Raw genomic sequence first — 22,458 nt, 5'->3', positions numbered from 1 at the left:
AATGCCCCTGGATTTAATCTATCAAGTGCAGATCCAGGATAGACTTAAGTGGTTAACATAAAAGTGATCAATTACAAAAATAATATTTTTTTTTTGTTCCTGAACTAAAAAAAACCCAACAATAAACATAACATGGGTGATTTTAGCAAAAAAATATAATTTGGAAATTAATTTTCTACATTGTGCTGCATGAAATGCCTGGGCTCTGCATTAGCCCGCCCCTGAGTATGTCACAAACAAGAATTACCTTAGAGGAACATACAAGGTAAATTTTATTTCCTTCTGACCAGTAATACATATAGAAAAGTATAAATTGTTGCCTTCAGATGTTAATTTTTTTAATTAATTTTGATGTTGGCTATAAAATATATATAAGAATAATAAAGTTAATTATAATTGCTATATGTTACTGTTAGTACTAAATCGGTTAAAAAATTATTTGATGTTGGATTTAAGGGCTGTTAAAAAAACATTAATCAATAAAAAAATAGGTTTAAAATAAAGAATTCAAATCTTATTATAAGGTTAATATAATATGTAGGACTCTTCTACTAAACATATCAGAAGCGGTGTAGTCCTAGGAACGTGGGCCACTACATTCCGTATCATGACATACTTAAAAAACTTGGTTATGATGACCTTATTCAATAACTATTAATAAAGTGCAGATGATAAGAATATATAATAGGATTAACATTCAATATGCTGAATAAAAAGGATAAAACTGAAAAGAGGGACATTTCCATGATAATTATTTTAAAAACTAGGAATGATCCCGAAAATTCAGCAAATTGGGTCACCATGGTGTTACAAATAAAATAATCAAAATGGCAGCTCGATTAACCCCAGAAATTCAGCAGAGCATTCCCGTCCACCTCCAAGGATTTTTTTTTTGGAAGGGGGTCTTAAGAACAGCCAGCAAATCTCATTGTGTCAGACAAACTTCAGAGAAAACTAAACATTTTTTTTTTTTTTTTTATATGGAAAACAAATTAAGAGTTAAAATTGTTTGAAATCGCAGCTACTCTGCTTTTTTTTTTAATGGGGAAAAAAAAAAAAATATATATATATATATATATATATTCCAATTATTTTTCTTTGCAAGCTCTTGGATCTAACTTCGTCGTTTAAAGGGGTTAACATCAGCCTTAATTAAATATTAAAGTGTCTCAGTACCACCCGCTATTGTTGCCCCTTAGAATAAGATATAATCTATTTTTTGACAAGTTTTCATCTTTCTCTGCGGAAGACGCAACATGAAACCAAATCAGTGGCAAAGAGCCAGGTAATGAATAATCTATTTCATATTCCATCACTGCTCACAGCCCAGAATGGAAGTTATTCGGCGGCTGCTAAGGTACCACATGACGCAGCTAATGTTTAAATAATAGTATAAGAGTAAGGGAGAGGGAAAAAAAAAAAACAGGGATAAACAAATCATTAGCCCTTAACAGTTGTTTAATGCAATTTGTTAATGAACATAATGGTGGGGACTAATAATGAAAGAAAATAAAAACGTCTAAACAGGCGCCAAGATACCAGTGATGCTCAATTACTTCCTTGTCAAGTTTTTATGATTTAATGAGCCCCTCTGGGACTGAAGCCTGTCAGTCAGTCCTGACTTCTTGACACCATTACAACTTCAAATAGAGCAGCAGGCAAGCTGTTTTCCCCGGATTGGAAATACTGAAATGATCTGACAGGTTTAAAGAAAAGAATTGCAGGGGAAAAAAAAAAAAAACAGACAGATAGACGGACAGAGACACACGGCATCGCTGCTCGCCTCCCCCCCCCCTTCCTTATTTTATAAACCTGCAATACAATTTCAAGATGCTGCTTGGTAATGATGATATTCCCAATCATGCAGGTTGCTCACTGATGAGGGACGGCTGCCTTGTCCTCCTGCAGCTGCAAGATTTTTTTTTATCCCCCCCCTTTTTCTTTACTTAATGATAACCCTCCACGGACTCGCCCCGTATGGCATAGTCAGAGCCGCACTATTTTGTTCACCATTAATTTAAGCCTTTGATGCCCCTACACTCTGAAGCAGCGGCAGCGGCAATAGGGGAGACCCCCACCAAGCTGGTTCTGGGGGAAAAAAAAAAGAAAGAATCTGACGCGCCTTAAACAGAATAGCAAATGGGTTTCCCGTCCCAGAGACAAGGACGAGCGTCGGCCCTCGCTGCTTTGTGCTCACGCTGCCCCTTCGTCAATCCACCATTTAAAAAGCCTTTAAAAATTTAGTCACTGCAATTAGGCGCTGTTTAATTCTAGATCGGTGGTGGTATTGGAGATGATTTTTTTTTTTTTTTATCAGCGCCAGGAACCCGACCAGAGTCGGGATCTTCACGCCGGCCTGTCTGCTTCTCTGGATGACGGCTGAAGGTGTCTATTCTGAGAGATGAACCTCTCTAGGTGTCTGCCAATGGTTGCGAGAGATCTCAATGGATTCCGGGCCTGGTTCAGCTTTGGGAATAGAGTAAGATACAGCAAGTAACTGTGCATCTTGGTGAAACCATGCTACACTGCAGGAGGGGGGGAAGATGTAATATGTGCAGAGAGAGAGAGAGAGATTTGGGAGGGGCGTGTCCAAACTGAAATTTAAATTGCAGTGTAAAAATAAAGCTGTGCAGTATTTGTGGGCTGCATGCAAAAGCAGCCAGTATTTACCCCGCATGCAAAATAAAATATATGTATCTGCACCCCTCGCATTGCAACATGGTTTGTCCAGGTTCACAGTTACTTGCTAATATATATCGTACTCTATTCTTAAAGCTGAATCAGACAACAAAATGGAAGAAAATGGAGAACTGGTTAATAGTTTTAAGAGAAGTCTTAAAGACAGAATCATGTGATGCACACTTGGCGACTTTTAGGCTGCCCCAGGTCGGCTCTCTCCTCACAGCAAGTGGGCAGGGGGCGTGGTGGCTCATTTGCGTCATCGTGGCCCCGCCCCCCGCTGTACATATATTACAGGCACTGTAAAGTCCTCTCCGGACTGCCCATTTTTGCTCAGTAAGTGGGCGGTCACAGGGGGTGCGGGTGGCCACGGCGGGGGTGCGGGCCGGTAGCAGCCAGTTTCGGGAGACTTGCCTAGTCTTCTAGGTAGTCGGAAGTGACACACGATCTTTGGGAGGCTCCCAGCCGTTTCAGGAGGGTAGGTAAGTATGATGTGATGTCTAATAGATAATACTAAGGTTAAAAGAGGGAATAATCCCATTTTATTTTTGGCCTACGCTGGCATCCATAGCTCAAACAGGTCATGTTTTGAGAATTTCCTTCTGTTGGACAGATATGAGAATCACTAACCCAGTTAAATTGAGCCTTGATTAAGAGAATTCCCTCTAAGGAGCACCTGAGGACTACAATTAGGAAACCCTGGCGTGGACCACTGGATTCTGGCCACAGTAAAGTTATGTTGGATGGGCTTGCCCATTTCCTACACTGCAGGTTCTCAAACTCGGCCCTCAGGACCCCAAACAGTGCATGTTTTCCATGTATACTCACAGAATCACAAGTGAAATAATTATCTCCACCTGTGGATTTTTTAAAATGTGTCAGTGAGTAATGAGTACACCTGTGCACCTGCTGGGTGACCTGGGAAATGTGTCATTGAGTAATGAATACACCTGTGCACCTGCTGGGTGACCTGGGAAATGGGTCAGTGAGTAATGAGTACACCTGTGCACCTGCTGGGTGACCTGGGAAATGTGTCAGTGAGTAATGATTACACCTGTGCACCTGCTGGGTGACCTGAAAACGTGACCTGTGTTGGGTCCTGAGGACAGAGTTTGAGAACCACCGACCTACACTGTTCCATGGGCATAAAGACACTGGCTTCACATTTTGGGTAAACTTGGTGCATCATGTTGACCAAAGGGAGGAATGGAGACGCTGGAGCCATGTTTTCTGCATAGGGGATTGCAGTCTCTGGGGTATATTTACTAAAGTGCAGGTTTTAAGAAGTAGAGATGTTACCCATATCAACCAATCAGATTCTAGCTATTATCTCCTAGACGGTGCTAGATAAATAAGTAGACTCTAATTGGCTGCTATGGGCAACATAACCACGTCTTAAAACCCACACTTTAGTAAATATACCCCCCAGGTTCTGACACACCCCGAAAACAGTAGCGTCACGCCTGCGTTGTTGTTGCCACTTCCCCCGTTATCTCTCCCAAACGCTACCAGACTGTCAATCACACTGGGAGAAAATAGTAGCTGTGACCTCCGAAGGTAACGTATCTTGAAGCAAGCGCAGACTGCGGATAATCGCTCAGCTGGGTAGACATCATCATTCAGGCCCGTTATCCTCGCTGATGGGTGGTGAGAACACGTGGAGGACTTGGCAAAGGGCCTCTGTATCTTTCAGAAGAGAACAAATGGTGTAATATATACAGGAATTCAGCCCGCCCAGTGTGGGAATGGACTTAGGGCCTGATGGACGCAATGGCGATGTTATAGGCAGTGGAGCAACGGGCACGCGTCTAAGGTGCGCTGCGCACGCGCAGAGATTGACTTTTGGGGCAGATAACAGTGGGGTAGAAAAATGCAGGCAAGTTAGGACCGTTTTCTGGCCGTGCCAAAGTCAGACACTGCGAATTCGCCGGCGGCCCTTAATTCTGGTCACTGGGGGTATTATCAGATGGAGATGAAACGCTAAACCATAGGAAAGGTCTGACATTGCCTGTCCATGGAAGACCGCAGAGAACAAATTACTTCATCTTCTAACTGTGTCCCAACATGTTCTTAGCATGGTCCTACTTCAACTAGGGTTACGTGGACAACCCATTTCTCGCTATCTGGCCGGCCCCCCAGACATTTTAGCCATATGATAATTATTAACGGAATTTAATGAACCCAGGAATCACCACGGATGTGATATATTAATTCTCTCATCCTTCTGATTTATAAATCTTATTATTATTATTATGGAGATTCGGGGGCCTGGGCCACAAACAGGTTTTCAAAGTAAGGCCGGGTATACATTAGACGATATGTCGTTCCAATCCAGACTGGAACGTCATTGTCTAATGTGCACGCACATCGTCGGTGACGTCGTCCGGTCAACTGTGCAGCACGTCAGATGGGCCGACATCGCTGACGACGGCATGGAAGGGTATATTGTGCAATCGTACACCGGATCGTACAGTGTTTACGGCCTACCGCTATATCGGTCTATCGGGCCGTGGGTCGGCTAGGATACATATTGTCCTGATGTGCACCCAGCCTAAGTTCTGCAACATAACTACTACCAGGGGATTGCATTCAGAGCAAAGGAAATTTCACAATTAAATCTAGCTCATATGAAGAGCAAAGAGAGAAGGCAACCATTATAGAATAGAGAATACATGGGTTGGAGTATCAAGCAGTGAAAATAATTGACAAAGTTACCAAGAGCAACCAATCAAATCCTATATATCATTACATAGAATGTACAGGATAAATGCTACCTCAAACCTGATTGGTGGCCCGCTCCCACTGGTCCGCTTCTCTACACTTTTCACTGCTTGATATATGAACCCCACAGTCCACTGGTTCCCAAACTTTCTTGAATCACATGGAGTATCAACATATTTATTTATGGCACCCTGTCACGATTCGGGCTGTCAGGCTGCCAGGATCGGGACTCTTACCTCGTCGGGTGCTCTGGCGCGGTCCCTCTGGCGGTGGAGAAGGGTCCTGGAGAGCGGCGCTGGGCACAGGGGGTCCCCACAGACTAAGGGGGCTCCTCTGGAGGGAGGTGTGAGCAGGCTAAACTGACAGTGCATTGCACGGGAGACTACTGTTGGATTTTGGTCAGGTGTCTGGTGGGAGCCAATCAGGTCGCAGCTGTCCCGGGAGTGTTTTGCAGCCAATCCTGCACTACCTGAGGGTACTAAAGGGCTGTCAAGAAGTCCTTTAGTTGCCAGTTGAACGTTTATCACAGCATAGCTGTGAGCTAGTTCCTGTGCTCCCTTGCTCTATACTTGCTGCAGTTCCAGAGTGTCTCAGTGTTACCATTTCTCAGCTCTTTACCTCGCCTGTTCTGCATACCAGCCTGCCACCTGTACCCGCTACGGACCAACCGACCCCGGTTGCTGAGTATAGTCCGCATTCCTTCATCAGCACCTCGCCCTCCGTGTACCCACTCACCTCATGAGTCATACTCCGTTAAGACCAGCTGCCTTCCAGTATCAACAAACAAGCCTCCATTCCGCATCAGACTCCACTCCGGGTCCAAGCCCACGCCATACTGTGACACACCCCTAGGTCAAAGGTTTCTTAGTGAAAAATTCAGAACTAAATATTAAATTAAATTGTGCTTACCTGTCTCCCTCGGGTTCCACTTCTGTTTATTACTTATTCAATTAATGACGGCAACCGGCACTGGTTTTGCCCATCACAATGACCATAATTTGATTTGCTCCTGTTCCTTCAACCGGCAGCACCCAGTTTGGGAGACACAATACTGTAAGGTATACAACCAGAGCAACACATGGGCGATGGTGACAAAATGATGTAGATAGCTATAATAGTCATAATATATTTTGACACATTAGTAGAAAAGAGGGGTATTTTCACATAATTATTATAGTTAATTAACGTGGTGCCACAAAACCATGCAGCAGCGGTGCACTGCGGGGATTAGGGCATAGATCAAAGACGCAGAGGACCACCAGGCACAATACAGGACGTTCTAGAAGCATAAATGCAGGAAAGTCAGCAAACTGATATAGTACGTATGGAATGTATCAGATCGTATAGATCATGGAAGAGGCAGGAAATGAGGACGCGGAGGTGAGCTAAGTGGGAGCGGACGGGAAGACAGCGAGAAGACCCTCTAACACGGAGGTGCGCGCTTGATACAACAAAGGAGAAACAAGACGGAGGGGAAACATGGAGTGGATCAAGGTGAGGCTAGGCCGGAAGAATGGAGTTAGGTGGCAGGAGAGAGGCTGGTGGAGAGTCTACTTGGAAGTTTGATCCATAGTAGTAAGCAGCACAGGAGAAGTCTTGTAGGTAGGACTGGGACGTGTTATTAGTGAGAAGTTCTCTATATTGTATTTATGTTGCTCATACACTGAAGATTGCACGCTCAACCTCTGGGAGCGCCCAATAATAAAAACTGCACCAGTGGACACTTTGTGACACTTCTATGTATTTTAATAATAGATTTAGTTTTTATTGCATTACACTTGTTTATAGTACATAAGTCATCTTAAAAGAAAATCCCACATCAGCACACTACAACATAAGCGTAGACACGCAAACGTTACCAGACTTAGGGTGAGCATGCGGCTCGGGGGTGCTGCAACTAAAACAAAGAATTCGGAGCACTGTTACGGACATGTGTAATAAATGGCTTAGTATAACAGGAGAGGTATTTAATGAAGCCTGGGAAATAAAACCACAGCAAATTGTTCTAGCGCTCCGAACAGCACAGACATAACACTTACAGAACATGGTTAAAGTGTTACTACCGGAGAGATGTAATGTACGGCTCACTGTCCACCGAAATCCACAGAACGTGTCCTCACGCCACGGAGAAGCCAAGCAAACCCGAGCCCTCACAGCTTATTGGGGTCGCAGGGGTACCCCTAGAGTTCCTGGCCTGGTTGATACCCATTATAATACTGCAATGCCACGCCACTGTTTTATACAAACTACGTCTAATGAACATATATGAGTCCTTGCCGGCAGTGTCATTATTGAGTTAATCCAAGTGTGAACCAGAATCAGTGTGTGTCATGGACGTCATGTATCATTAGACGGGTCACGTTACAGAGCGGGACGATTATTATTGATGTATATACTATTATTTCTATAAAGATCAAAGGGTGCAATGCTTATGTAGGTGGCTGACGATTCAAGATATCTTTTATGCTGCTGGAACCCAAGTCATGATATTTGTGTTAAGAGACGTATTATTGGGTTTGGTCCGTGTTCGTAATAAACTGTGCTGAGTATGACGCCCCCTACATGAGTCTTCACAAATAGATCCGGGAGCAGCAGTGACAAACCTAACGTACCACACAATGCTAATGTTCCCCAATTTTATGGTAGGCCTAGGCAACTTGTGGTGCTTCAGGTGTTGTGGAACTGAAAGTCCCAGCATGCCCTACCAGCCCCTGACTAGCAGCCCAACAACAACTGGAGACCTATAGGTTACCGATCACTAATGAAGGTGCTAAATGTGGACTCTATACTGCAGGCCCAGACCCAACCTCACTCTCTCCTATAGCATGTCTTGCTAGGACAGTGCTGGCTTCGGCCTACCTACCTACCCTAGGAACCTACTATGAGCTAGAGGGAGGCCGGTTATATTAACGGGGGGTTGTCCAGAGCTAAAATAAACCTTTAAATAAAACAGTTCGTATAAATGTTAGGAAATAACAGGTCAATTTAAACATTCCACAAATGACATCACTGACAGGAAAAAAGGATTACAGTGTCTACGTATATTAATGTGAATAATCTACACTTAGAGCTACAAAACTTTCACCGCCGGCTACAATTGTCGCAATTTTATCCCGTTTTAAACACCAGGTCCGGGTGTCTTCTCTACTTCCAGGAGGATCTGTCGGCCCACGCTAAGTAACACAATAACACAACTATAACAATCTTCTTACTGCAACTAATGCCAACATAACAGAAGACCAAGGAGTGTTCAATAAGTCACCTTAATTTGTTGGAACAAAGTATTATATTCCAGTTATTTTAGGTTTAAACCGATTGTTCAGATAAATAAATAATAAAAAAAAAAAAAAAAAAAGATTGTGAGCATTTTATTAGTAGATGATAGAACGAAACTTCCTGCGAGAGGCGCTCGCTTATTTTTTTTGTGGCTGTCAAATTTTTTCTTGTGTAATATACGTGAAATTCATAAGTGGAATACAGAACCCAACTACCTGCTAATACCTGTGTGGAATTTCCCTGCTAGTCGCACAAAAGAACATGCACCAAAATCACAAAGAGATATACAACTTCACCCCTTAGACGTTGCCTAGCTTGTGCGACGCTGGGGAATACCACTGAAGGGAAAGTCAGAACTGGGGGGGGGAGGGCAAAATGGCCATGTAACAGGACTAGAAATGAGGGTCCTTGGTGGGTGTCAGACCTGCATTTTCGGGGGTCTTGTTCCGTGGCCCAGCAGAGAGCTGTGTGTCAGTGCAGGAGGATGATTCATGGAAACACTCTGTCTTAATTACTCAGTGTACGCACACAACGCTCCGCCGCCCTCTGCACGGTGAAGAGCTTCCGAGTTCAGTGTCCACGGAAAGAAAAATAAATTGCCAGGACGATGGTGAAGACGATGATAATTCCCAGGACGACGACTAAGACCCGATTCTGGATGATCCTAAAAAGTAACAAAACAAGAGCATAAAAGGGGCGCTGGTTAGTTATAGACAATAACATCAGAAAATACACATAAAAATAAGAATAAAAAAACTACTTTTCAGATGAAATAATGGCAGCCACACGTTGACAAACTTCTCTCCTTCTACTAAGAGCGCAGGACTCAATTGTCCCTTTCTCCACAATGCCCAATTAATTTAGCTGTGTTCAGGATTCCTGCCGTGTATTCCTGTGGCAGTGAGCAGGCGAGGAGCATTGAGACAGAAGATATAATTGACATGAAAAAAAATATTAAAGGCATTCACGCCAAATCGCAAGGGTGAGACCTGATGTGAAATTGACTTCCGTGCGTCAGGCTGTGGGAAGTGCGCGAGCTTCATGTAAACTCGCTCAGTCGGAATTCAGCAGAGCTTTTGGAGGAAATGATCAGAGGGGGACATAGACATAAGCAGAGAACGGGGACAGATAAAACAAGATAAAACATCGGCTTTCAAATAAAATATCCTGCTCAAATGTGCCTCATCGGTCAGTCTGTAACCGCTACACAACATTCATTTTACTTGTGCTACGTATTGTCGGCAGGTCACATCAGCGCCACAATAAAGATGTAAAAAAAACACCTACATTTCTATTGAATAAACATCTATTCCATTACGACAGCCACTTAAAGTACTGTACGTGCTGGTTATTGTCTAGTGCTCATCAGCAGCTCCGATTGGCTCCATTTCTTTTAACTTGTTTATATTTATATTGGCCACAGGACTCGGTGTTTAGTTTTCACACTAAGAACAAGTTCTACTGATTGCACTTAAATAGCTCTGGTGTGACTAGCCCCAGTGTCACTATCCCTGGTGTGACTAGCCCCAGTGTCACCATCCCTGGTGTGACTAGCCCCAGTGTCACTATCCCTGGTGTGACTAGCCCCAGTGTCACCATCCCTGGTGTGACTAGCCCCAGTGTCACTATCCCCGGTGTGACTAGCCCCAGTGTCACTATCCCCGGTGTGACTAGCCCCAGTGTCACTATCCCTGGTGTGACTAGCCCCAGTGTCACTATCCCTGGTGTGACTAGCCCCAGTGTCACTATCCCTGGTGTGACTAGCCCCAGTGTCACTATCCCTGGTGTGACTAGCCCCAGTGTCACTATCCCTGGTGTGACTAGCCCCAGTGTCACTATCCCTGGTGTGACTAGCCCCAGTGTCACCGTTCCTGGTGTGACTAGCCCCAGTGTCACTATCCCTGGTGTGACTAGCCCCAGTGTCACCATCCCTGGTGTGACTAGCCCCAGTGTCACTATCCCCGGTGTGACTAGCCCCAGTGTCACTATCCCCGGTGTGACTAGCCCCAGTGTCACTATCCCTGGTGTGACTAGCCCCAGTGTCACTATCCCTGGTGTGACTAGCCCCAGTGTCACTATCCCTGGTGTGACTAGCCCCAGTGTCACTATCCCTGGTGTGACTAGCCCCAGTGTCACCGTTCCTGGTGTGACTAGCCCCAGTGTCACTGTCCCTGGTGTGACTAGCCCCAGTGTCACTATCCCTGGTGTGACTAGCCCCAGTGTCACTATCCCTGGTGTGACTAGCCCCAGTGTCACTATCCCTGGTGTGACTAGCCCCAGTGTCACTATCCCTGGTGTGACTAGCCCCAGTGTCACTATCCCTGGTGTGACTATCCCCAGTGTCACTATCCCTGTTGTGACTAGATCTCAAGTAACTAGACCTTGTGTGATTAGCTTTGCGGTGATTAGCACTGGTGTGACTAGCTCTGCTGTGGCTACATCTGCTGTGGCTACAACTAGTGTGACTAGCTCTGCTGTGGTTACATCTGCTGTGGCTACAACTAGTGTGACTAGCCCTGCTGTGGCTACATCTGGTGTGACTAGCTCTGCTGTGGCTACATCTGGTGTGGCTAGCCCTGCTGTGGCTACATCTGGTGTGGCTAGCCCTGCTGTGGCTACATCTGGTGTGACTAGCTCTGCTGTGGCTACATCTGGTGTGACTAGCTCTGCTGTGGCTACATCTGGTTTGACTAGCTCTGCTGTGGCTACATCTGGTGTGACTAGCTCTGCTGTGGCTACATCTGGTGTGACTAGCCCTGCTGTGGCTACATCTGGTGTGACTAGCCCTGCTGTGGCTACAGCTGGTGTGGCTTGCCCTGCTGTGGCTACATCTGGTGTGACTAGCCCTGCTGTGGCTACATCTGGTGTGGCTAGCCCTGCTGTGGCTACATCTGGTGTGACTAGCCCTGCTGTGGCTACATCTGGTGTGACTAGCCCTGCTGTGGCTACATCTGGTGTGACTAGCCGTGCGGTGGCTACATCTGGTGTGACTAGCTCTGCTGTGGCTACATCTGGTGTGACTAGCTCTGCTGTGGCTACATCTGGTGTGACTAGCTCTGCTGTGGCTACATCTGATGTGACTAGCCCTGCTGTGGCTACATCTGGTGTGACTAGCCCTGCTGTGGCTACATCTGGTGTGACTAGCTCTGCTGTGGCTACATCTGGTGTGACTAGCCCTGCTGTGGCTACATCTGGTGTGACTAGCTCTGCTGTGGCTACATCTGGTGTGACTAGCTCTGCTGTGGCTACATCTGGTGTGACTAGCCCTGCTGTGGCTACATCTGGTGTGACTAGCCCTGCTGTGGCTACATCTGGTGTGACTAGCTCGGGTGTGACTACATCTACATTTTCCTGGGTCAGCAGTTTCAGGTCATTTGGAGGTCACACAAACTCTGTATTAGGGCCCTGTGTGACTGATGACCCTGAGCAGCAAGTCATGGCAACATGGTAACAGTGTGGTTAGCACTGCTGTATCATAGCACCGATGTGTGGAGTTTGTATGGTTTCCCCAATTGCAGTCTTTTAAGCCTGGAAACAAACAATATAAGATGAGGCATTACCAGTCAGACAGTGGTAAGGAGGCCTTACCTGCAGCCCTATAATCTGTAGCCAAAGTCTAAGATAAAGGGGCTGATTTGTTAAAGTATATTTGCGCCATATCCCCTGAAAACACCTATTTTTGGGGGACACCAGCAAATACTAAGCATCTCAGATATCTGCCGTCGTATCTCCATTTACCACAACAGCCGCAGCCCTCACCAGTTTCTACGGGGGCTGCTGGTTTTACCAAGCTCCGTTACGCAGAGCATTCCAAAAGTGGCGCCGGTCGCTAACGCCAACTTCAGATGGACTACATATTGCAAGCTTTTCTGAGAGAGGGATACAAAGTCATGCACAGCTGATGCGGTAAAGGAGGAAGTAATGTGACGGAAATGCGATCACATCACCTCTCAGCGAGAGACGGGACGAGTTCCTATCAGACTCACCAACTGTACATCTGGGCAAAAAGATTCCTTATTGCCGCAAATTGCGTCTTTATTTAAGGGGGAAGACTGCAAATGATAATTAATATGCCCCAAAGTGATGAATGGGTATTCATTTGTATTTTGAGGATACGGGGGGGATCACTGGGTAACATAATAGGAAGTCAGAGCACATACTGTGCACGTTGGCCTTACCATACTGTAGACCAGGGGTCTTCAACCTTGGCCCTCCAGCTGCTGTGGAACTACACATCCCAGCATGCACTGCCACCTTTTTGATATAACAGCATGCTAAAACTATGGCAGTGCATGCTGGGATGTGTAGTTCCACAGCAGCTGGAGGGCCAAGGTTGAAGACCCCTGCTGTAGACAATAGACTTTTATTTGCAGGCACATTATCCCGGATGGAGACTCCCTTCGCCTGAGTTAGGTTTGAGATTCTGTTACAGCTGATCTGCGAGTCCCTCAGAGACTCATTCATTATTAGTGTCAGCTTGTATAATAGCAACCACAAAGCCGTAATCGCTGGTAACATTTGCTAATAGCTTCTGACAACAATGGATGTTAATGATGAGTAAATAACCCTTCGGACGCTGAGGCGGAATGAAGCCTCCTCGCTTGTATCCACGCGCCAGACGGATCACGTGTGGCTCCATCGTCATCGGGACGTACATGTTACTTTCACCTTTACAGCTGAAACATATATTTCATTCTGTTTTGGCATAAATAGCTGTATATATTTGTATATTATCTATATATAGATGTAAGTGATTTGCGCATGCGCAGCAAAAAAAATCACTGGCGACATGGTGCAGACGTCATGTCCCCGCGGACCTGTGCATGCCCAGTAGATTCTGGCACGATGCGCTGCCCGCTAGAGAGGAAGGGGCCCCTCACAGAGGCTGCATACGGGCCCCAAGGGTTCTCTGAAAAAAATAATTAGTTCTAAAATACAAAGTAAAAGTTATGGATAGTCACCAACAGGATGCAGTCATTTTATATTATAAGTTGTATATTATAAGTACACTACTGACTGTGTTGTACTTGTGTATTATACGTACACTACTGATTGTGTTGTACTTGTGTATTATAAGGACAATACTGATTGTGTTGTACTGGTGTATTATAAGTGCACTACTGATTGTGTTGTACTTGTGTATTATAAATACACTACTGATAGTGTTGTACTTGTGTATTATAAGTGCACTACTGATTGTGTTGTACTTGTGTATTATAAGTACACTACTGATTGTGTTGTACTTGTGTATTATAAGGACAATACTGATTGTGTTGTACTGGTGTATTATAAGTGCACTACTGATTGTGTTGTACTTGTGTATTATACGTACACTACTGATAGTGTTGTACTTGTGTATTATAAATACACTACTGATAGTGTTGTACTTGTGTATTATAAGTGCACTACTGATTGTGTTGTACTTGTGTATTATAAGTACACTACTGATTGTGTTGTACTTGTGTATTATAAGGACAATACTGATTGTGTTGTACTTGTGTATTATAAGGACAATACTGATTGTGTTGTACTTGTGTATTATAAATACACTACTGATTGCGTTGTACTTGTGTATTATAAGTGCACTACTGATTGCGCTGTACTTGTGTATTATAAGTTGTATATTATAAGTACACTACTGACTGTGTTGTACTTGTGTATTATAAGTACACTACTGATTGTGTTGTACTTGTGTATTATACGTACACTACTGATTGTGTTGTACTTGTGTATTATACGTACACTACTGATTGTGTTGTACTTGTGTATTATAAGTACACTACTGATTGTGTTGTACTTGTGTATTATAAGGACAATACTGATTGTGTTGTACTGGTGTATTATAAGTGCACTACTGATTGTGTTGTACTTGTGTATTATAAATACACTACTGATTGCGTTGTACTTGTGTATTATAAGTGCACTACTGATTGCGCTGTACTTGTGTATTATAAGTTGTATATTATAAGTACACTACTGACTGTGTTGTACTTGTGTATTATAAGTACACTACTGATTGTGTTGTACTTGTGTATTATACGTACACTACTGATTGTGTTGTACTTGTGTATTATACGTACACTACTGATTGTGTTGTACTTGTGTATTATAAGTGCACTACTGATTGCGCTGTACTTGTGTATTATAAGTACACTACTGTGTTGTACTTGTGTATTATAAGTACACTACTGATTGCGCTGTACTTGTGTATTATAAGTACACTACTGACTGTGTTGTACTTGTGTATTATAAGTACACTACTGATTGTGTTGTACTTGTGTATTATACGTACACTACTGATTGTGTTGTACTTGTGTATTATAAGTACACTACTGACTGTGTTGTACTTGTGTATTATACGTACACTACTGATTGTGTTGTACTTGTGTATTATAAGTGCACTACTGATTGCGCTGTACTTGTGTATTATACGTACACTACTGATTGTGTTGTACTTGTGTATTATAAGTACACTACTGATTGTGTTGTACTTGTGTATTATAAGTACACTACTGATTGTGTTGTACGTGTGTATTATAAGTGCACTACTGATTGTGTTGTACTTGTGTATTATACGCACACTACTGATTGTGTTGTACTTGTGTATTATACGTACACTACTGATTGTGTTGTACTTGTGTATTATAAGTACACTACTGACTGTGTTGTACTTGTGTATTATAAGTGCACTACTGATTGTGTTGTACTTGTGTATTATAAGTACACTACTGATTGTGTTGTACTTGTGTATTATACGTACACTACTGATTGTGTTGTACTTGTGTATTATAAGTGCACTACTGATTGCGCTGTACTTGTGTATTATAAGTACACTACTGTGTTGTACTTGTGTATTATAAGTACACTACTGATTGCGCTGTACTTGTGTATTATAAGTACACTACTGACTGTGTTGTACTTGTGTCTTATAAGTACACTACTGATTGTGTTGTACTTGTGTATTATACGTACACTACTGATTGTGTTGTACTTGTGTATTATAAGTACACTACTGACTGTGTTGTACTTGTGTATTATAAGTACACTACTGATTGTGTTGTACTTGTGTATTATACGTACACTACTGATTGTGTTGTACTTGTGTATTATAAGTGCACTACTGATTGCGCTGTACTTGTGTATTATAAGTACACTACTGTGTTGTACTTGTGTATTATAAGTACACTACTGATTGTGTTGTACTTGTGTATTATAAGTACACTACTGATTGTGTTGTACGTGTGTATTATAAGTGCACTACTGATTGTGTTGTACTTGTGTATTATACGCACACTACTGATTGTGTTGTACTTGTGTATTATACGTACACTACTGATTGTGTTGTACTTGTGTATTATAAGTACACTACTGACTGTGTTGTACTTGTGTATTATAAGTACACTACTGATTGTGTTGTACTTGTGTATTATAAGTGCACTACTGATTGTGTTGTACTTGTGTATTATAAGTGCACTACTGATTGTGTTGTACTTGTGTATTATAAGTACACTGCTGATTGTGTTGGACTTGTGTATTATAAGTACACTACTGATAGTGTTGTACTTGTGTATTATAAGTACACTACTGATTGTGTTGGACTTGTGTATTATAAGTACACTACTGATAGTGTTGTACTTGTGTATTATAAGTACACTACTGATTGTATTGTACAACAGTGATGATCTTTAAACCGAGAGAACTTCTCATCTCTATGTATCACCTGCTGCTGGGGTGGAATAACTCTCCCCAGGGCTCTGCTGCTGGACCCCAGGGATTGGAAAGTAAGGGGGGATGCTACATGGACAGGAGCCGGCCTCTCTGTCCTCACTGACAGGTTACAAAGCCATCACATCTTCCGCAGATCTGCTTCAGTGTTGTGTCCACGCTTCCAGCAGGAGATAAATGGGCTGCGCTGGGCTCATTTATCACTGAACGCCGGACGCAGATCTGTCTTCTCTCCCCTTTGCCGAACAAACAAAAGTCTCCAGCAAAGTGCTCATTCCCCAGCGGTGACAGCTGATAGATTGGGGCGGTAGGGCGGCTCTCGGCTAATTACCATGTGTCGGGGATGCTGTGCTTGGCACTTCGTGGGTCAGTGACGGGCTCTCCAACAATTCCGGGTCTGAACGCTTTCCCTGTGTACTGATGGGTGGAGAGTGGGCTCTGCGGACCTCTACCTGCCGCGCAGTGAGAATCTGCTCTGTTCAGCAACACAACCTCAATACAGACCTAATCCCACTGGTATATTTGTTTTACAAACAATGGCTAAGAGTCGTCTCCTGCCTTCTCTCCGTAACATAATAAGATCATCTACTCTCCCAATGACCATCTATAGGCTGCACAGATCCGCAATACTTACTAGCAGCCCCATTATATAGATCCATAACCCTGGCTGAGTGACCTTTTCTATTGGAGATACATCTATACCATATTTTAGGCTTTACCTTAATACTAAAACAAATCCAAACTTTAATAACCAGCATTCGAGAAGTCATCAAGATGTTTAAAATGGTAAAAAATGTATTTTTTATTTAGTCATTTATATATTAACATTTATTTCTATAGTACCGACATATAGCATTGAGCTCTACAATTGGGGGCAGTAATAAAACAAGACAGGGTTATAACATACAGACAGACAGAGAGGTAAGAGGGCCCTGCTCGCTAGCTCGCAATCTATAGGAGTATATACATGAGAATGTGTTACATTTCTGCACATTGGACCAGCCAGATTGCTGCACGGGTAATAAGTGCTTGGTGGGCTTTGTGACCTGGTCACTCAGTGGTCTGTGGTCAGAGGGTCGTTGGAATATAGAAAGAGAACACATGTACATTTTGCGTGAACTGTGTTAATTGGGTAGAAGTGCTTGGTAAATACAGTCCTGTGAGTCCCACCTCAGCTTTCCAGCTTATTTATTGTTGGAGGATTAACCTCAACATTACACGGCAACCGTCCAAAATCACGCAGCTTGGCATTCACGCTATTATTTTTTGGATTGGTAAGGACTCTGGGTCAGTGCCACCAGCCTGTAACCGCATCTGCTTTCTGCCAATCTTTATAATAGGGAATGAAATCAGAACCAGGAATTTATAGACATGTGATCCTGACTTGTGTCCTGTATAAGTTATTTATTTATTTATGTATTTATTAACAGTTTCTTATATAGCGCAGCATATTCCGTTGCGCTTTACAATTGGAAACATTTATAGAACAAAACTGGGTAATAACAGACAGAGAGGTAAGAGGGCCCTGCTCGCAAGCTTACAATCTATAGGGAAATAGGCATTGATACACAAGGATAGGTGCTATATATTGTAGTTTCTTGGTGGGCTGCATGATCCAGTCACACAGGAATGTCGGCCAAATGTCAGGAGGATGTGAAAGAAAGACGATGTGTGAGGTTATGTGTGGACTGTGAGAGGGGATGTAATAAGACATGGAAGCTATGAAGGTTATGTGGTCAGTTCTGGAAACTGATAAGCTTGTCTGAAGAGGTGAGTTTTCAGGGAACGCTTGAAAGATTGAAGACTAGAGGTAAGTCTTATTGTGTAAGTCTAAGTTGTTGGAAAGAAAGCTAAAGGGAGGTGATTAGGAAATACATTGTAGATGACAGAGTGCTCCCATAGCTTTATGGATTACCCATTGTGTATGACAAATAGGATTAGTTCTGCGAGGAGGTCAATCTCAACCTAAATCTTGGTGAGGCACCAACCATATAAGATATGTATTGGGGGCTTCTCCTATAGACGATTATTATCTAAAGCTATAAATGATAGAGAGTCTCTGGTGACTCAGGTCTCCTCTTATATGGGGTGCTCAGAGTGGGGGGGGGTTGTTACAGTACACAGCACAGCGACAACGTAGAACCGCCATCAATGATACCACTTGTTTTCGTAAAGAAACCTATTTCTTTACTTAAGCCCCCAGTTATCTACCTAACTCACATCCCTGTATTCCCAGCACACTGACTCCCCCCTATGTGTCACTCATGTCTGTCTGCCCCTCCCTTATAGATTGTAAACTGTAACGAGCAGGGCCCTCTTTCCTATTAAGCTCTCCCTCTCCTCACTCATACCTTCCCAACAGTGGCACTGCCCCTTGGGTACAACTGGTACTGCCTTTGTGGGTATGTGGATTGTATATACAGTAATGTTTATATGGCCTGTACCCTGCTTTGTTATGCATTGATTTGAGTTGTAAGTCTTTTTCTGAACTGTGGGCCTGCTTCAGCAAGGGACGCACAGGAGAGAACGCACGCACTCAGCCGATGTTTCCGTACTGCACGTTAATCGCACTGCGCATGCGCGAACTACCCGGTGCGATCTGGTAAGCGTCCGCAGACTACACGCAGCGTGTACGCAGACCCCTTCCGATATTGATTGACAGACAGTGCAGTTTTGTGGGTGGTGACAGGGGGTGGTCCTGAGGACACTTTTTTAGGGGCGTCCACAATAAAGCCAGTGCGGCGACGGACGCAGTGATGAGACTCCGTGCACACAGGAAGTTGCCAAGATCCTGCGCGAGGTCTGGTCAACCACTATTATGCAAATGTGGTTGATTTTTCTCGATGTTACCGATGTTTACGCTATCTTACGTACTGATCAGGCTGTGAGTAAATGGAAATGGGCGGCTTAGTATGGGCCTGGGCGTCTATTTTGTGCTGCGGCCTTCGTGCGTATGCATTGATTAGCATATCCTCGCAGCGGCTGGGTGCGTGCGTCTGCTAGCGTGCGTTCCTTGCTTAATCAGGCCCACTATCTGTTACTTGCATATGTGCCGGCTTTGGCGCGTCTCGATCTGGGAAGTCCGAGGAGAACAGGTGGGCAGAATGAGGGCAGAAGGCTGCGAACTGCAACATTGCAGTGATTGTTGCGAATCACAGACCCGCGTCCTGCCCATTTCATGGTTGGCCAGCGGGATGCAGGGGATTTGCCCACTTTACTGGGACTCGGGAGACTCTCCTCTAAATTCGGGAGTCTCCAGTTACGTCCCAGGAGAGTTGCCAAGTACAGCATGTTTAATTACACTTTGTAAGATGTTGTGAACCATATGTGACACATATAAATACATGATAATAAAAATAGTAACATTCTGGAGAACAGTGCGTTAAAAGTATCTTGAAAACTTTTTGGAATTATTTTTATTTTATCTAATTATTATTATTATTTTTTTTTAAAGCTTAGCAATGTCTCATATGTCATTAGCTCCAATGAATTATTCGCCTGTATTCTGGTGATTTTTGCTTTAGCACATAAAACAGAAGCCTCCATTGTGTGTGAGCACCGTGTGGACCTTACCAGGTAATAACGCTTGAGTAAAGAATATCTCAGACACGAGTGTTCTATGCTTTAATTCAAAGAGAAGACTTCTAGGCTTATTCCAGGGTATTATCATTTATTTATAAGGTGCTATAAGAATCTACAGTGGGGAAGTAAACAACAGTGATGTAATTATGTTGCACTATTTTTTTCCCTTACAACTTACATTAAGTGACTTATTCCGTGCACAGAGGTAGTGACAAGGAAGGGGTTGGTGTGTACACACTAACCCACATTAGACACCTAATAGGAACGTTCATGGGGGCTCGTGAACTGCAAGGACGCCAAAGGAGACGGGCGCATATTCACAATTAGTGTTGCCTACTGCTTTACATAGCATGGGGACTCAAGCAAATTGAATCTCTGCAGTAAAATATTTATATCAGGACGAATCCCCAATTTCTGCCGCGTCTAATACGGGCTAATATTACTCCTGCACAGTAGGGTCTGACAACCATTTTATTTGTGGGATGAGGGGCCTCAAGGCATCTCTAACATTAATTTAAAAGAATGAAAATGTGGGCAAAAATTATTTTTTCTTCGCTTAATGCGTACTTGGGAGAGCAAACACAGGCTCCCTTATTTATAAGCAGTAATAAGCTCCTTCCCTCGCACAGATCCTGGGAGGCAGATAAATGACCTGCTGCTTCCCTGTGACAACTGCACTTGTGCATTTAAAAGACTAAAGCAACCCGTACAAATGCCAAAATCCTTGTGAACAGATGAGGCTGAGGTATGTGCGATGCCACCTGGACCAGCTAATTGAAAGCCCGTGGTATAGTCTTGCAAACAGAAATCAAAGTTGTATTTCTAGGAATTAGTGAATGAGTTTGCCTGGCTGGGACTCGTGCTTATGATGAAGGAAGCAGATTAATCTTTAGAACGGGGATTACGAACAAAGCGTTATATGTGAAGGAGCGCAGTCTAACGAAGGCAATTTATTATTTTCCTCGGTCTGACGAAAATAAAATCTGGTGGATGTGGTGACTACGTCTGCGGCAAAGGTATTGTTGCAGAGTGGTCGGTACTACGTGGATGGATCTGCTACCAGGCTTCACGTACCATAAATACAGTTTTACCTTATTGCAGAAAAAGTAGGTGGCGCTAATAATTAGCTAAAATAAATCACACAGTAAAATAAGTGTCAATGTCAGCAAATTATCGGCCAGTGTGGTTCTCAGACAGCGGCGGCCATCTTGGCACAATACCACCCAGAGACATACTGTACATGCCATCTTGTTCATCGTTACAGTGGAATGAACCCCTTGGCTGCTCCCAACTGTGCCAATAAAGGCATCACAGAGATTTCTATCGGGCTGCACGAACATGAGCGTCAGCTCTTCGTAGACAGTTGGGATTGAGTTCTTGGTTGTTCGATGGAATCGTAGGCTTTGGCCAATAAATTTGGCCTAACAGCCTTAAAAGTTCTAGCTACAAATTTATGAGGGGCCAGGTACACGGCCCACATGAGACGCTACATGGTTCCATCTTGCTTGGTCAAAGTCTTGCCCACTCTGCTCCAGATGTTGTGGGCAGGAAGGAGCTATGCTCCTCATATTTTGGTCTTGTCAAAAGATCCACTGATTATGTAGCTGTTGTATAATCAGGATGTAGCCGGCATCTCGGCATGCCGACGGTCTACATAACGGTGCCAAAACCCTGACAGGTCGGTATCCCAAAGGTAAGTATCAGGGTGTTAGCGTTAGATAGTGGGGTTAGGGTTAGGCATTAGGGGGGAGGTTAGGGTTAGGTACTACGGAGGTAGGGTTAGGATTAGGGTGCCGGGAGGGGGAGGTTAGGTTTAGGCACTAGGAAGGGGGGGATTAGGTTTAGGCACTGGGGAGGGGGTGTTAGGTTTAGGGTGCAGGAAAGGGGAGGTTAGGTTTAGGCACTAGGAAGGGGGGATTAGGTTTAGGCACCGGGGAGGGTGTGTTAGGTTTAGGGTGCGGGAAGGGGGAGTTTAGGTTTAGGCACTAGGAAGGGGGGATTAGGTTTAGGCACCGGGGAGGGCGTGTTAGGTTTAGGGTGCGGGAAGGGGGAGGTTAGGTTTAGGCACTAGGAAGGGGGGGATTAGGTTTAGGCACCGGGGAGGGAGGGTTAGGGTAGGGAAAATGCTTACCAGCCGTTGTTATGGGTGTTGGGATGGCGCTGTCGGTATTCTGAACAGCGGCATCCCGACAGATGGGATTTCATACCCAACCCGTATAATCAACACTCTCAGTTAAATGGGACTCTCCAGGTCCGCTGGGAACACCCCACCCCTCACTAACAAGCAGACCCTGCACACCCCATGGCATTAAAACAATTATATAAAGAGTTTTCTAGTGGCCTGTCAGTGATATATTGGCGTTTTTGTACAATTCTGAACTTGAAGGACCAGTGTCTTTATCCAAACTTATTATAAACTACTGTAGACAGATAAGCGAAATTCCCAAAAACATAAAGAGCCAAGAGGAACTCACT

General features: G+C 44.0%; 1 protein-coding gene across 4 annotated transcripts in view; it reads right to left on the bottom strand.

The window, feature by feature from the left end:
- Positions 1-7,134: 7,134 nt before the first annotated feature.
- VTI1A (vesicle transport through interaction with t-SNAREs 1A) overlaps positions 7,135-22,458 on the bottom strand; it is a 428,796-nt gene continuing 413,472 nt past the window's right edge. For 2 of the 4 annotated variants that reach the window (XM_088464926.1, XM_088464933.1), the window contains one exon: positions 7,135-9,340. In XM_088464926.1, the coding sequence (XP_088321052.1) occupies positions 9,247-9,340 (94 nt within the window). In that variant the 3' untranslated portion in view covers positions 7,135-9,246. The remainder of the gene's footprint in view (positions 9,341-22,458) is intronic. The other 2 variants (XM_088465016.1, XM_088465076.1) reach the window with 1 other exon arrangement.

Source organism: Taudactylus pleione, unplaced genomic scaffold (assembly GCF_031769625.1).
Source record: "Taudactylus pleione unplaced genomic scaffold, aTauple2 ptg000008l, whole genome shotgun sequence".
Taxonomy (NCBI): Eukaryota; Metazoa; Chordata; class Amphibia; order Anura; family Myobatrachidae; genus Taudactylus; species Taudactylus pleione.
This window is presented reverse-complemented; position numbering and strand designations above follow the sequence as displayed.